Here is a 12,347-nt window from a genome sequence, read left to right as displayed (position 1 = left end):
TGAGTAGCGCCTCCACCCCGGGTTTCCTAGGAAGCCATCCAACCGCGTTATTTCTTCTTAATGACGGAGAAGGTCGTCGCTCCTCGGGAACCCGTCGAAAGTGTACGGATGTGTTATTTTGGGGGGGGCGGGCGCGGCGTAATTTCCCATTCGCCAATTAGACAGCGGCCTCCCCTCCTACCTTTGCGGACAGTGATGTCCGACGGGAGTACCGACAAGCACGACGCGCGGAAGAGGTTGTTGGTCGCTCCTGAATCAACGAGCGCTGGCAGTGGTCGCCGGGCACCGGCGACATGAACACTGACAATGATCAATCTTGAATCGCTCGGCGTGGTGGTGGCATGAAAGTGTGCATGCAGCACAGGAGGGGCTAGGAGGTTGGGTTGCCACCGGGGGACTCGGACCTCCATTCCAGCCAGTAGGGCGCCCCGCACCTACTGACCCTGACCGTTTTTTGGCAGGCCAGAACTCACGGGATCGGCATCGACATGCGCAAGCACTGGAGCTGGCGCGCGGCACTCCGACGCGCGATGACCAACCTTCCGACAGCGGAAGCAGGTGAGAGAACGATTGAGCACCGCTCCGACGCGCTATATGACGCCGCAACCACGTAGTCCTCGCGTAGGGCGAGGGAAAATGCCTCTTCGAGTGTAGAGGGGTCCGATATTGTAAGGCAGTAGTGCGTCATGCCTTCGCGCATACCGAACACGAACACATGAACCTGAGAGACCATATTGATGGGCTTAGACGCGATACACGACGCGAGGTGTGGTGTCATCTGGACGTAGTCGCGCATAGTCATCGTGCCTTGCCGAAGGGTGAAGAAGTCTGCCCGAATTCGGGATTCATCTTGCGGCGGCTCTAACGCGATCCGAAGGTCACTCTCGTGGGTATCCAGAGTGGGAAAGGCGTTGGGATCGACAACCAACCTGCCGAGAGCCCATTCCTTGGCTTTCCCAGACAGCCGCGAGAGGAGGAAATGGACCTTCGCGGAAGGCGCCTCGATCAACCTCGGGCGATGGCAATGTCGATCTCTCGAAACCAGCGATTCAGCGGAAGTCGGTCTTCTACGGCACCGGAGAAGGTGGACGTCTCTAGCTTCACGACGTCATTCGTGGAGATACGCGAGGGAGTTGACACTCGCGTTCCATGAACTCTTGTGCCGCAACGCGCTGCTCGTCGGGGGTCGCTGAGCGCAGCAGCGACGTGACGACGGCTTCTCCGGACACCGCCGCGAGGCGGTAGAGAACTTCCCACTCGATCCGAGTAAGATGGAGGAAAGCAGCATGGTCGAGGTGTTGGCTCATGTCGAACTTGGTCGTTGGAAGGACTACGAAGTGCTACCAGGTGTAACGAGCCAGGTATTTACTTCTTTACTTACTTACACTATTGTGTTGAGGAAGCTCGCAATAGGACGACTGAGTCTTAGGTTTAAGGAAAAATCAACTCTGACTTTATTTTAGGACCAAGGCCACAGCCCAGGCCACTCCAATACACGTCATAGTCCAATTGGCTAATAATGGGTCTGGCTCCCCATATATCAGCCAATGGCATGACAGCTTTTCAGCACACGCTAGTCGTGTGCTGATGCACCTACTTATGTAAAGAAATCTACCTACTTATATAATGGAGGGGCCCATCGCCTCCACGGTCATAGATGCTTCGCCATCATCTCCACGTCCACGTCCTCATCCTCATTCTCCACCTCCATGTCTTTGCCATTATTCTCAACATCCACATCCACGCCATCATTCTTTACATCCACGCCATCATCATCAACCTCCACTTCCAATTGACCCTCGCTCCCCACGTCATTTCCAGATACGGTTTCTATCTCTCTCTGTGCAACCGACCCTTCTTCAGCGCTTGGCGTCTCCGTATCACCAGCTCGCGTGATGTCTGAGAGGCCGGGGCCTCTGTAGCGGGGAGAACCGTCCCGAGTGCGCATGTCTCCTTCCTCGTCCTCGACATCTTCTCACGTCTAGCCACAGAAACCAAAATGAAAGACAATCGCGTAATTTATCTTGATCGGAAATAGCGCAGAACGGAAGTAAATTTATCTTACAGACATTTCCCGAATTAAACAATCCTGGCCTCCAACGGTTCCCTTTAAAAATTGGTTGTCGTTAATCACAGAAGGAATACGGTACTGTACATGCGCGCCTGTTTTTAATAGGTCACTTTAATTATTTCTCAAAACGATCACAAAAAAAAACAATTGGGTGCCTTTTCGTGTTTTGAGCACTCCCAAGAAAAAGTAGAAAACGAGCTCTTGATTTTTATCTGGAATGGACGCCTCCGGAGACGCGCCCGCTTTAAGCGAGCAGGAGCTGCTGGCATCGCTTCCTCCTCCTCCCTCGGCTCTCCCTGACTACCCAGGAAAAGCCGACGCCACCGACAACGAGCACAGTGCATCGAATGTCACCAATGAAGAGACTCCGGAGCGCACATCCTCTAACTCCAAGCTGCCTGGATCCGCCGCCAAAGCTTCATCCGCTGCGCGTTCCATGGCCTCTAAGCTCGCAAAAAGCGGGCGTAAAGTACTGTCGCCGCTAGGCCACAGTAGTAAGAGCAACACAACAGCCACATCGTCTCCTTCCTCTACATCGACCCAAAGCGAGGCGGGGACGACCTCTCCGAGCTCAATCGACGCCGCCATCGCCGATCCTTTGGGCTCTGTGGCCTCTGCTGCCGGCTCTTTGACCTCAGGCCTCACATCGTCGCTAGCCAGCGCGTCATCGTCCTTCGGATCGCTACTATTCGCGTCCCAAAGCTCCAGTGTAAGCAACGCTGACGACGTGGAAGATCGCTCGAGTAGCGCTGACAAAGCAGCTGAAGAGGCTGCAGCGGTTGCTGCAGAGGCTGCAGCGGTTGCTGCAGAGGCCGCAGCAGTCCTACGACAAGTGACAGCTCAGCAGAGAATGAGGATCCTGGAGGATTTAGTGCAACACCGTCGCTCGGACTGGAACTACCTTAAAGCGATGCATGAAGGCTCCAACTACTGGTTAAATGTGGCTCTACTAAGAGAGCAGCAAGTGATGAATCATGTGGGGTACAAGCAAAGTATCCGACGTGGTGCGCAGTTTTTCTACTTGGGGATTGGATTAGGGCGATTGGTGGGGGAATCGACCCACCCGGAACTACTGGCTATGGACTGCTGCCAATTACTGGAAGAACTGGAATTTTACTTCTCGTCCTCGACGGTGCAAGGAATGGTAAGTAAAAAACCATTTTTTTTTTAATTGTAGTGAGGAGATATTAACGTTATGGTTATATAGAAAATGATGGTGGCGACGTCAAGCACGCTACACGAGCCTCTGGACACGGAGAATAGTCCGCAATACTCAGCCGATGAGCCATTCCGGCCCACTATGCACAAGTGGAACCAGCGGCCAGTTTATCGACGACTATTGACGCCTCCGATTGTAGGTTTTTTTTTATTGGAATATTTATTTATGAGTATTAATATTCTGCGTGTTTTATAGCCTTTTCCACTGGACTACCGAGAGATTTTGCTGTCTTTGTGCGATATTCTAGCGCTCATTTACAGCAAACTCGTCGAGGATAACAGTGCGTCTGAGAACTTAAACCTCTTCCAGTCGATCATTCGCTTCGATGATCGCATTAAGGTACTTTCTAAGAGTCGACGGCGTTCAACGGTTCCCGTTTGCTAAGATTTTTGTTGTTGTTGTTTTTTGTGTGCTGCTGACTTAGAAACTTTTCATTGACCCTGTGAAGAAAGAGTTTTCAGCCGTAGCGTCTCAAGTAATGGCAGAGGAGATGCGACTCGTTCGCAAGGCCTACGCGTGTGGAAGTCGGGACGGAGAACCTCTAGCAGCGAGTCCGACGGAAAGTATTGAAACCAATGCCGCCACTGTGGATGGGAATTAGGTACTTTAATAATATAGTCGGTTGGGATTGATACATGTAATGAAGTGCCTCGCTCGACCATGTATCGGGGAGCCGCATTTTATTAGTACAGTATTATTGAGAGGAATCAGTATTAGGAGCTGGACCCGATTTACCAGGTCGTTGTTGCCGTTCCTTAACCACAAAGTGGCTCAATTTTTGCCGGTTTGCTCAAGTGGTTAGCATCAGCTACCAACGGCGATGGCATCTATCAAATTTCTTCACCCAACACTACACACCTTCGTCCACTGAGGGGTACAATGCGCTTGATCACATGCAACAATTAGAAACACCCTGGAGCAAGAACAGCTACTCAAAGTTAGATTCAGAGCTCACAAAGACTGGTTGGTAGGAAAAAAAGGTAAGACAAAACGTCACTGTTGCATTTACATGCAATGCGACGTTTGCCTCTGTGAATTTCCGACCAAATTTGCCGTTTTGGTAATATACGTATTTCGTACTTAATGATCTCTTTTAGGTAAGTCAGATTTGCGACTTTCTAAATGATCGTGTGAGATTAGTCACGCGATCAGTGATGATCAGGATTTCGACATTATTAATATAGAAGTGTTAGCGAATGCGAATCTCCTTATTATTAGCTGCCATTTTAATAATTGGTGCACCTCGGTCATTTGGCGATTCATCAAGAGCAAGTTGCTCTTAACAACCATGGGCATCGCGGGTTTAATGCTCGTTACTGTTGTAGCCTTGTTAGCCGGAGCACTTGCTCAAGAACATACTACTCAAGCGTACTCGGTGAAAAGAACTTCCATTGTCTCCAAGTCTCACATCAGCATAGCGACGGAAAGACAGTTAAGATCCTTCCAAACATCGACTTTACGTGAAGATGGCGAGGACAGAGTCAATGTACCCTGGTTATCAAAGGTCGACGATCTGATACAATCTATGTTCAAGTCCAGTTTGTCACCTGATAAAGTGCAAATCGGAACGTGGGTGCAGTCCAAGGTGCACCCTAAAGACCTGTTTAGCACCTTACGTCTTGGAGAGAGCGCAGCCAAGCTTGACGACAATCCGAATCTTCTTCAATGGTTCAGATTCGTAGCGCCTTACCAAACTAAACATGGCGAGAAGGCGATTTTGAATTTGGATGTCTACTACCTGTTACTAGAGACTCACAGCAACCAGGAACTGATGACACTACTGAAATCTCTAAAGAAAACTCCAGGGCTGAGTAAGTTTGCGTCGAATATCCAGGAGTCACTATCTGGAGCGTGGGTGTCCAAAACACTACTGAAAGAAACAAGTTCAAAGACAGCCTTCGAAGTGCTACGCCTAAAAGAAGCTGGCTCGAAGTTGGATGACACGCCCGTTTTCCACCAATGGTTGAAGTACGTGGAGGCGTACAGAGCGAAGAGAGGGACGGTTATGTTCGGAGACATTGATATGTTCTCGTTATTGCAAAAGACAATGCCGGAACGTGAATTGACAACCCTTTTCTATTCACTTCGGAAGGTCCCGAACATGAAGAATAACGCTGAAACCATGCAGAGATTTATGTTGTAGAAATCTAAAACCAGTCGCAAAACTATGAATGACGTTTGGCTAAAGTTTCGAGAGCCACCCGAGGAAATGTTCAAGGTCTTACGTGTGGCGGAAAGTCGGGCCAGAGACGACAGTGACATGATTCAGTGGCTCAGGTATACCCAACTGTTTCGTAACCGCATTAAGAAGAGTGCGTTTTCGGATGAGCAAACCTTGCAATTCTTGACGAAGTCCGACCCATTGAAATCAGATTGAATATTTGCAACACAGTTTCAATCTCTTAAGGAAGTTCCAGATTTGAAGAAACAAGCGGAAAACATGCAGTCTTCCCTATTTCAGAATTGGATAAGTGCGAAGATAAAACCAGATGAGGCTTCAAAATGGCTGGCAAGTCCTTTCAACGGAAAAGTTTTGAACCTGCCGAAGGATGATCCCAGATACGGCACTTGGGAGAGTTATATGCTTTTCTATGCTGAAAACAAGGGCGGACAACCTTTGCTTCAGAAAGTGAGAGCATATTTCAAAAACGATGATGCGCTGGCAGCAGTAATGAAGTCTAGATGAACACTAGATTTGATGGCGTTTCATTCAACGAAATAAAAACGGGGTGCCTTTGAAAACACGGTACATTTAAATTTGGATTTCGTGATTTTAAAGCATTTTTTAATTATTATTATTTCAGCATGATTTCGCACAGCGCGGCACTCGCGATTAAATGCTCTTTTTAAGGAGAGTACAATCGATGGCTGGCTGGTAAGCTCGGTTTTGAACCCGCCTACACAAAATCTCGCGCGGGTTTGCCACACTCCCTCCCGGTCGCCAGAAATAAAACTACATAATTAATTCGATACTTGTTTTTGGACAGTTTACCGGTATTGAGACAACGTTAATCTTCCTAAGCGATTTGGGCATTATTTGGACAAGTTGATGACGCTATTTGAAAATGAACTAATCAACTCGTTGGAACGTTGATGTGCCGCTGCTTTAAACCGTCACGATGAAGGTGCTAGACGTACCTTCATACGCCGCCAATGCACCAAGCAGGTTTTTCGAATACCCGCGGTGCACGAAGCGATACGTGCCTGCCACACTAGTGCGTCCACCTTTGCGAATGTTCCACTCGTGTTCTTGCTCTCAGCAATGAGATAACGCTCCCAGCGGTAGCGCAAATCCCAATGCGCATCGGTCATGACGGTTGTATACGCGCCATTCGATCCAAGTTTCTGCACGTCACAGAACGATGAGACCAGCGTGAGTGCGTTCTTCGGGTGCGCGCCGGCGAATACCGCTGAAGCGACACTCCCCACGGAGTACGAACTCGACGGTTGTGTGCGTACATCACTAAAGGAGCGCAGAAGCGGAGCTGAGTCCATCACCACACCAGTCTGCAACGTGATGAGCGAGTTGCGGTTGATCTGCAACGGTGTGGGACCCACGTCCAGCGGTACGGACGAATCAGCGACGGACGTGGCGACTCTAGTGAGCTCCTGTTGCACTGCAGCCAGCTGGTTGGGTCCGAAAAGCGTCGACGCGCCTTCGTAGTGCTGCGTACGGTGGCACTTTGTTGACGTTCTGGCAGTCCTTCACCCATTGTGGTGCCTCTTTGACGACACCACCGAGGGTCCGGAAGAGTGCGTTGGCCTTGAGGTTTCCCTCTGTGAACATACTGAGCACTCGACCGTCTTCTGTGCCAGCAGCAAAGTTCTGTCCGATGACAGCAGGACACGTTCTATTAGCGTACGGGTCTGCTATGTTTGGTGTGACGCCGGTGAGTGCTACATTAGAGAAGTCGACGTAAGAAAGATTAGCGACGATGGAGCCATGGACGAGCTCAGAGGTTCCTTTGATCAGCGATGACAGCGTATCGTACTGCCGTTTGCCCATAATCTCGGCAGACTCGATCGTTGTATTGCCCTCGCCACTAAAGGTCCCGTCTCCATTATCGATGAGGTTCGGACTCACGTCACCAGCGTTGGTAATGTCGATCCCAACGATGACGTCGTCTAGTTCGTCTTCAAGAAGGAACTCGGCGTATCCCTTGTTGTCTCCACTGATGAGAAGGTTTTGTACACTAAGACTGGTAGGGTGGACGGGGTAGAACGCCAGCACACCTCGAAGCTTACCGGAACTACTGAAGAAATGTAGTGCCCGCATTGTCGAGTCGACGTCACTGCTGTATTGTGCACGTTCAGACGACGGGTTGGCCAGGTAGGCCTCGGGAGAGCGGTTCTTGACTCCTTTAGAGACTTCTCCCTTGTTCCATCGGATGGTACCGGCCTGGATGGAGTTGTGTGCAGCGTCGATGGCGCTCACGATACCACTGACGATCTTGTCGAAGTTTTCACTGACATCCAAAGCTGGAGACGTCGTAGAGGAAATATCCTGCGGTCCCTCCTGGCCCCGCGTGGGTGTGCGTAGCATGTAGAATGACGTTCTGTTCGGTGTAGAGTCCCTTGTATTTGGTAGCGAGCTGTGCTAGAACTTCTTGATGTACTAGTTGCATGACGGAGTGCAAGTCGCAGTGGACAAACATGACACGCTTCCTGGTAATAGCGTCTTGGATGAGGAATGCTCGGGCGTACAGACAATTAAGGATCCCAGCGGAGCTTTCGCCGGAGCTTGCGAACCCCATCATTACCACTTGGGCTGCAGGTCCAGTGATGTCGCTCTTGCCCACACCGATGTTATACGTCGCTGTAGCGTGTCCGGGGAGCTCGATAAGCAACAGGATAAACAGCAACGACTGGAGAAGTCGGAAGGACGACATCGTAGTCTTGCCTTGATGAGTCGATGAAGCGGTTTGAGCACCAGGCGGCACGTTTGAAAATGGCCAAGGCTTTAGTTGCCATCCGGTATCGCTTCTTGATGAGCTGTTCCGGTGGAGAGAGGGCGCATTGCAGTATCGCTTGTTAAACCGTCCTAGTATACCCCAACATGACTCATCGAGTGGCTCATACTCATCATGTTGAAGTGGACTGATCATAGTTCACCATCATGGCTCCGTTGAAAGACATTTCTTTTTTTGCTTTGCACGCTTACAGTTGGACCGAAATGATTAGTCCGACGTAAATGCAACGTAGCACGTTGCATCATCGTTCGGAAAGGTACTCATAACCTCCACTTCAATGTACTCATCCGTCGCCCTGCTCAGATTACTCCTTATAACGATAATAATTTGTCTTTACCGGTTCTCCACAGTTAACTTTTTCCTTGTTCGACGTCGCTGGATAGCTTGTGAGATCCGAAGCATCTGAACACCTTTCAGCCAACGTGTTCGAGACCGTGTGCGCGATGCTAACTCGTAAAAGTACTGAACTTTGCCGATCAACAGCAGCCTCTCTCCTTCATCATCGTCATCATTTAGTTCACTAGCGCCAACCGCACTTAAGCGACGTTGACGTTGACGACGAAGTGCAGCAGAGAGAAACCACATGAGCTTGCAATCCCAGAGGAAAATAGTCCAGAGACGCGAGACCAAGGCTGACAAAGTGCTCACTTCGACACGACGACCGAAGATAACTCGATCCACAACTGCAATTTTGGGTACAATCCAGCGGTCCAAAGCGAAGAGCTCCAGCGACAATATAACCAGTCCCATAAGCTCGAAAGTCAGCACGGATAGCATAAGAACAGAGCGTCGAAAAGCCAATAAACGCATCGTACTCGGAGGTAAAGCGTCCAGCGTAATGGCCCACTGCATCCAAAGCCACGCGCCCCACACCCACACAACACGACGATCCCAAGTCAAAAATTGACTCAAAGCTAACGACGCTACTGTGAGCTTCGTGGACAAAAAGAGGAAGTTAAACGACGAGTATAATCTTTTGAGTAGTTGCCGTTGATATGAAGCAAAGAATACGCCACAAAAGACCAGCGAAGTGACGAACGCTACGCCTTGAGTACGTGCTAACCCTGGTCGTATATGATCCAGATTCTGGTCTTTAGAAATCCATGCAACCAGAGCACCCAGCACCAAAACACCCATCCCAATGTAGCCTAAAGCATGAAAGATGTGTAGCAGTAGACAGCGACGACTGTGTGAGGCAAATGATCCTAAAATTTGGTCCAGAAACCCACCAAATCCTGGTACAAGTGTTTTAAAAGCATTGAAATCTGCTCCAACTGGTACAAATTGCAATTGGATGGTCTGGGCACGGTGTCGCTCTTGTACTCTGGGTCCAAATAAAGGAATCTGGGCTCGGGTGGCGACAGGTGTACGATAACTTTCCAAAGGCTGGATACTTAGCACACTCCCTGCCCGAGAACGCGTCGATGGACCACTGGTACTGGGTATGGAGCTTGTACTCCTCGACCGCATGATGGTGTTCCGGATACCACTACTTTTGGGTTGTAGTCCGACCGTGCAGTAGTAGCTGACGCAGCGTCTTCGACTAGGGATATAGCTGGTCTCGGCATTGACATGACGTACTGTGGCCGAGTCTTGTTCACACATTGTGACATAATTACGATAGACTAGTCTCCCAAAGAGTAGTACCATGTTAAGTTGGGTATTCATTAGGGTATCCCGAATAGAAAACCCGTATCCGCTGTTCGAGTACGAGAGCATGAAAGTATCTCCGTTCCCATCGTCATCCACTCGCTTTAAGAACACCATCAGGAACATCGTCATGTGCGTCATGCAGTTAAGGACACTGGACAATAAAATCTGTCGTCTGTCGCCCACTAGAGCATCCGAACCGATGCTTATCTGCACGATGGCACAGCCGACTAAGACAACAATTATGCGAATGTCGCGAAGTAAAGCCGCGAAACACACGCCAAACACGATATTGTTGACGGTGAAATACCAGAAATCGTACGTTCCAAAGAGCAGGAAGAGCATTTCTAGGCGTACCGAGCCAACTATGAACAACATTCCAGGAAACTGTAATAGTGGCGCCAACACTGCCATTACCGATCCAATATTTCGAGGTGCTGCAGTTGTGAAAAGCATGAGTAAATTACCCATCTGCAACATGAAAGCAATAGTATATCGCCACTGGGCTCTGAAGACGTTGAGACGTCGGATCTGGTCCTGAGTGAGCAGCATGGTCTTGAGTGTTTTCGAAGCATCAAATGCTGGCAGATCTTCTATTGGAACCAGCTCGAACACGGGAGGACCTCCTTGAGTACTTGCTGACTCTGTGCGTAAGAGACCAGCACTAGTATTCCCTCGTTGGAGGGGGCTATGCCACGCTTGACGTACATTACCTTGGCTAGTGATGTCGGGTTGAGGTGCAATCGCAGCTAATTGTACAATCGTTTTTCGGCCGGGCCAGGCTCCTGTCTTCATATGAGCTCTGTAATGTCTCGTGTATTCGAGTTGGTTTACGGGCGATGGGCCAGTATCATGAGTCGTCGCGAATCTCGTTTCCTCTTTCTTACTTTGACCTGCTCCTTTTATCGCGATGGGGTCGAAGCTGACCGGAATAAAATCACTTAACCTCCGCTTCAAAGTACTTCAATTTTATTGCTTGCGAAACGGACGACTCAAGTTTCTATTTCTGCCTGCTTTAACCCCTTGTTTATGACAGCTAACGTATAAGTCACGGTACTGTTATGTCGTAACTTACGACGTGCGTAGTTACTTTGGTTCTGTATGATGTGCATAGACGTCTGCGGGAAGCGATATTAAATCTGAACAGGTTTACTGAGGAATGTCGTAAGTTATACTCCTTTCTTGTGTTCATCACTAGCTCATGTCGTAACTGACACCGATGGATGAAAGAAAGGGTGCGAGAGCCGGCACCTAGAAGGAAAAAGACGCAGCAACCCGTGCATCAAATCTGCGAAAACTGCATTACAACTCATAAGTTACCACAAATCAAATCTGACACCTGGCATTTCATCACTTCTCTTGTGCACAAACTGGTCTCACTGGTTTTTGTCATTATCATTTCCAGACCCCTCGTCGTCTGCCTCCCCGTTGTGAAGCTGTAATTCTCGGCGAGTCTTCTTCCGCAGTCCAGCTTTCTTCCCGGGACGCCGCAGCACAACTCGTTTCCCTAAGGTGACAGGGATCGCCTGACCGCAGTCAAAATCGGCATGCCAGATTGCAAAGCAGGTCTTTGCTTCACCCCTGTAGGTATGCCGGATCTTGTTACAAAGCCAGCATTTGGCGTTGTCCAGCGAGCAGCGCTCACAGAAGAAAGTCGTAGCGTAAGATTTCTTTTTTTTGTCGGTCCTGAGTAATGCGCAGACCTTACAGGACCGCTGGCGTCGCTTTTGCACACCGCTGACAGTCACCCAATCTTCCGACTGTTCCACTTCATGGGTAAGCCGCACTGGAGCACGTTGGCGCTTTTGGCGTAGCGGTGGTGGAGTCGCCACGACACCATCAAAGTCTTCAGCCTTGAGCTGGAGAAGCTGATTCTGAAGGATGCAATACCAGTCTCCACGCCTCGTCGCCGGCGTTCCAGCAATTCGTGCGGTTTCCTTATGTGAAATGTATGCGTTCACTAACGCTAGGTCGACGAGCCCCAAGAACAAACTCATGTAGTATTTCTTGAACTTGGTCGACGTCTGTAACGAGAACTTCTGGAGGCGGAGTTGATCATGAATATCAACTCCTCCCATCCAGCGCTGATAATCCGTCACAGCTGCAGGACATGGCACAGTAACTGGTCCCACGCGCTTCACATTCCTATTGATTGACGAAGCCGTCATCACAGAGCCCGTGCACAAGTAATGCACGGGTTTGCTGTCCCACCATTGGTATGCCACCATACTTGGGACAGCAATAGAACGGGAGAATGTGAACGCCCCTCGAGGAATGCTTGCCGGTCGTGTCTTCCTAGTCGCTTTGACATTATTGTCAAAGCCAAGTCTGTCCGTCATTATAGTGCCCAACACGTAAACACTCATACCAAGGAGCTCGATCGCAAGAAGGACTGACGAGTAGAATCGATCAATCACGACTAAGTGCCACAGATGGC

The 12,347-nt window shown here is 49.6% G+C and overlaps 5 protein-coding genes across 5 annotated transcripts; 2 read left to right on the top strand and 3 right to left on the bottom strand.

Annotated features, from left to right (window-relative positions):
• Positions 1-2,288: 2,288 nt before the first annotated feature.
• PITG_05772 (uncharacterized protein) lies at positions 2,289-3,891 on the top strand (the record flags this gene model as incomplete). The annotated part of the gene is made up of 4 exons (XM_002997981.1): positions 2,289-3,215; positions 3,279-3,425; positions 3,486-3,629; positions 3,739-3,891. The coding sequence occupies 4 exons, from the start codon at positions 2,289-2,291 to the stop codon at positions 3,889-3,891; spliced, it is 1,371 nt and encodes a 456-aa protein (XP_002998027.1).
• Positions 3,892-4,578: 687 nt separating this feature from the next.
• Positions 4,579-5,433, top strand: PITG_05771 (secreted RxLR effector peptide protein, putative; the record flags this gene model as incomplete). The annotated part of the gene is made up of 1 exon (XM_002997980.1): positions 4,579-5,433. The coding sequence occupies one exon, from the start codon at positions 4,579-4,581 to the stop codon at positions 5,431-5,433; it is 855 nt and encodes a 284-aa protein (XP_002998026.1).
• A 376-nt stretch (positions 5,434-5,809) lies between these two features.
• PITG_05770 (neutral ceramidase, putative) lies at positions 5,810-7,833 on the bottom strand (the record flags this gene model as incomplete). The annotated part of the gene is made up of 4 exons (XM_002997979.1): positions 5,810-5,884; positions 6,429-6,827; positions 7,000-7,141; positions 7,283-7,833. 4 exons carry the CDS (start codon positions 7,831-7,833, stop codon positions 5,810-5,812), a joined length of 1,167 nt encoding a protein of 388 aa, XP_002998025.1.
• Positions 7,834-8,736: 903 nt separating this feature from the next.
• Positions 8,737-9,112, bottom strand: PITG_05769 (uncharacterized protein; the record flags this gene model as incomplete). The annotated part of the gene is made up of 2 exons (XM_002997978.1): positions 8,737-8,747; positions 8,806-9,112. 2 exons carry the CDS (start codon positions 9,110-9,112, stop codon positions 8,737-8,739), a joined length of 318 nt encoding a protein of 105 aa, XP_002998024.1.
• Positions 9,113-9,749: 637 nt separating this feature from the next.
• Positions 9,750-10,390, bottom strand: PITG_05768 (uncharacterized protein; the record flags this gene model as incomplete). The annotated part of the gene is made up of 2 exons (XM_002997977.1): positions 9,750-9,803; positions 9,872-10,390. The coding sequence occupies 2 exons, from the start codon at positions 10,388-10,390 to the stop codon at positions 9,750-9,752; spliced, it is 573 nt and encodes a 190-aa protein (XP_002998023.1).
• Between the last annotated feature and the right edge of the window lie 1,957 nt (positions 10,391-12,347).

This window comes from Phytophthora infestans, genomic scaffold, assembly GCF_000142945.1.
Source record: "Phytophthora infestans T30-4 supercont1.9 genomic scaffold, whole genome shotgun sequence".
NCBI lineage: Eukaryota > Oomycota > Peronosporomycetes > Peronosporales > Peronosporaceae > Phytophthora > Phytophthora infestans.
This window is presented reverse-complemented; position numbering and strand designations above follow the sequence as displayed.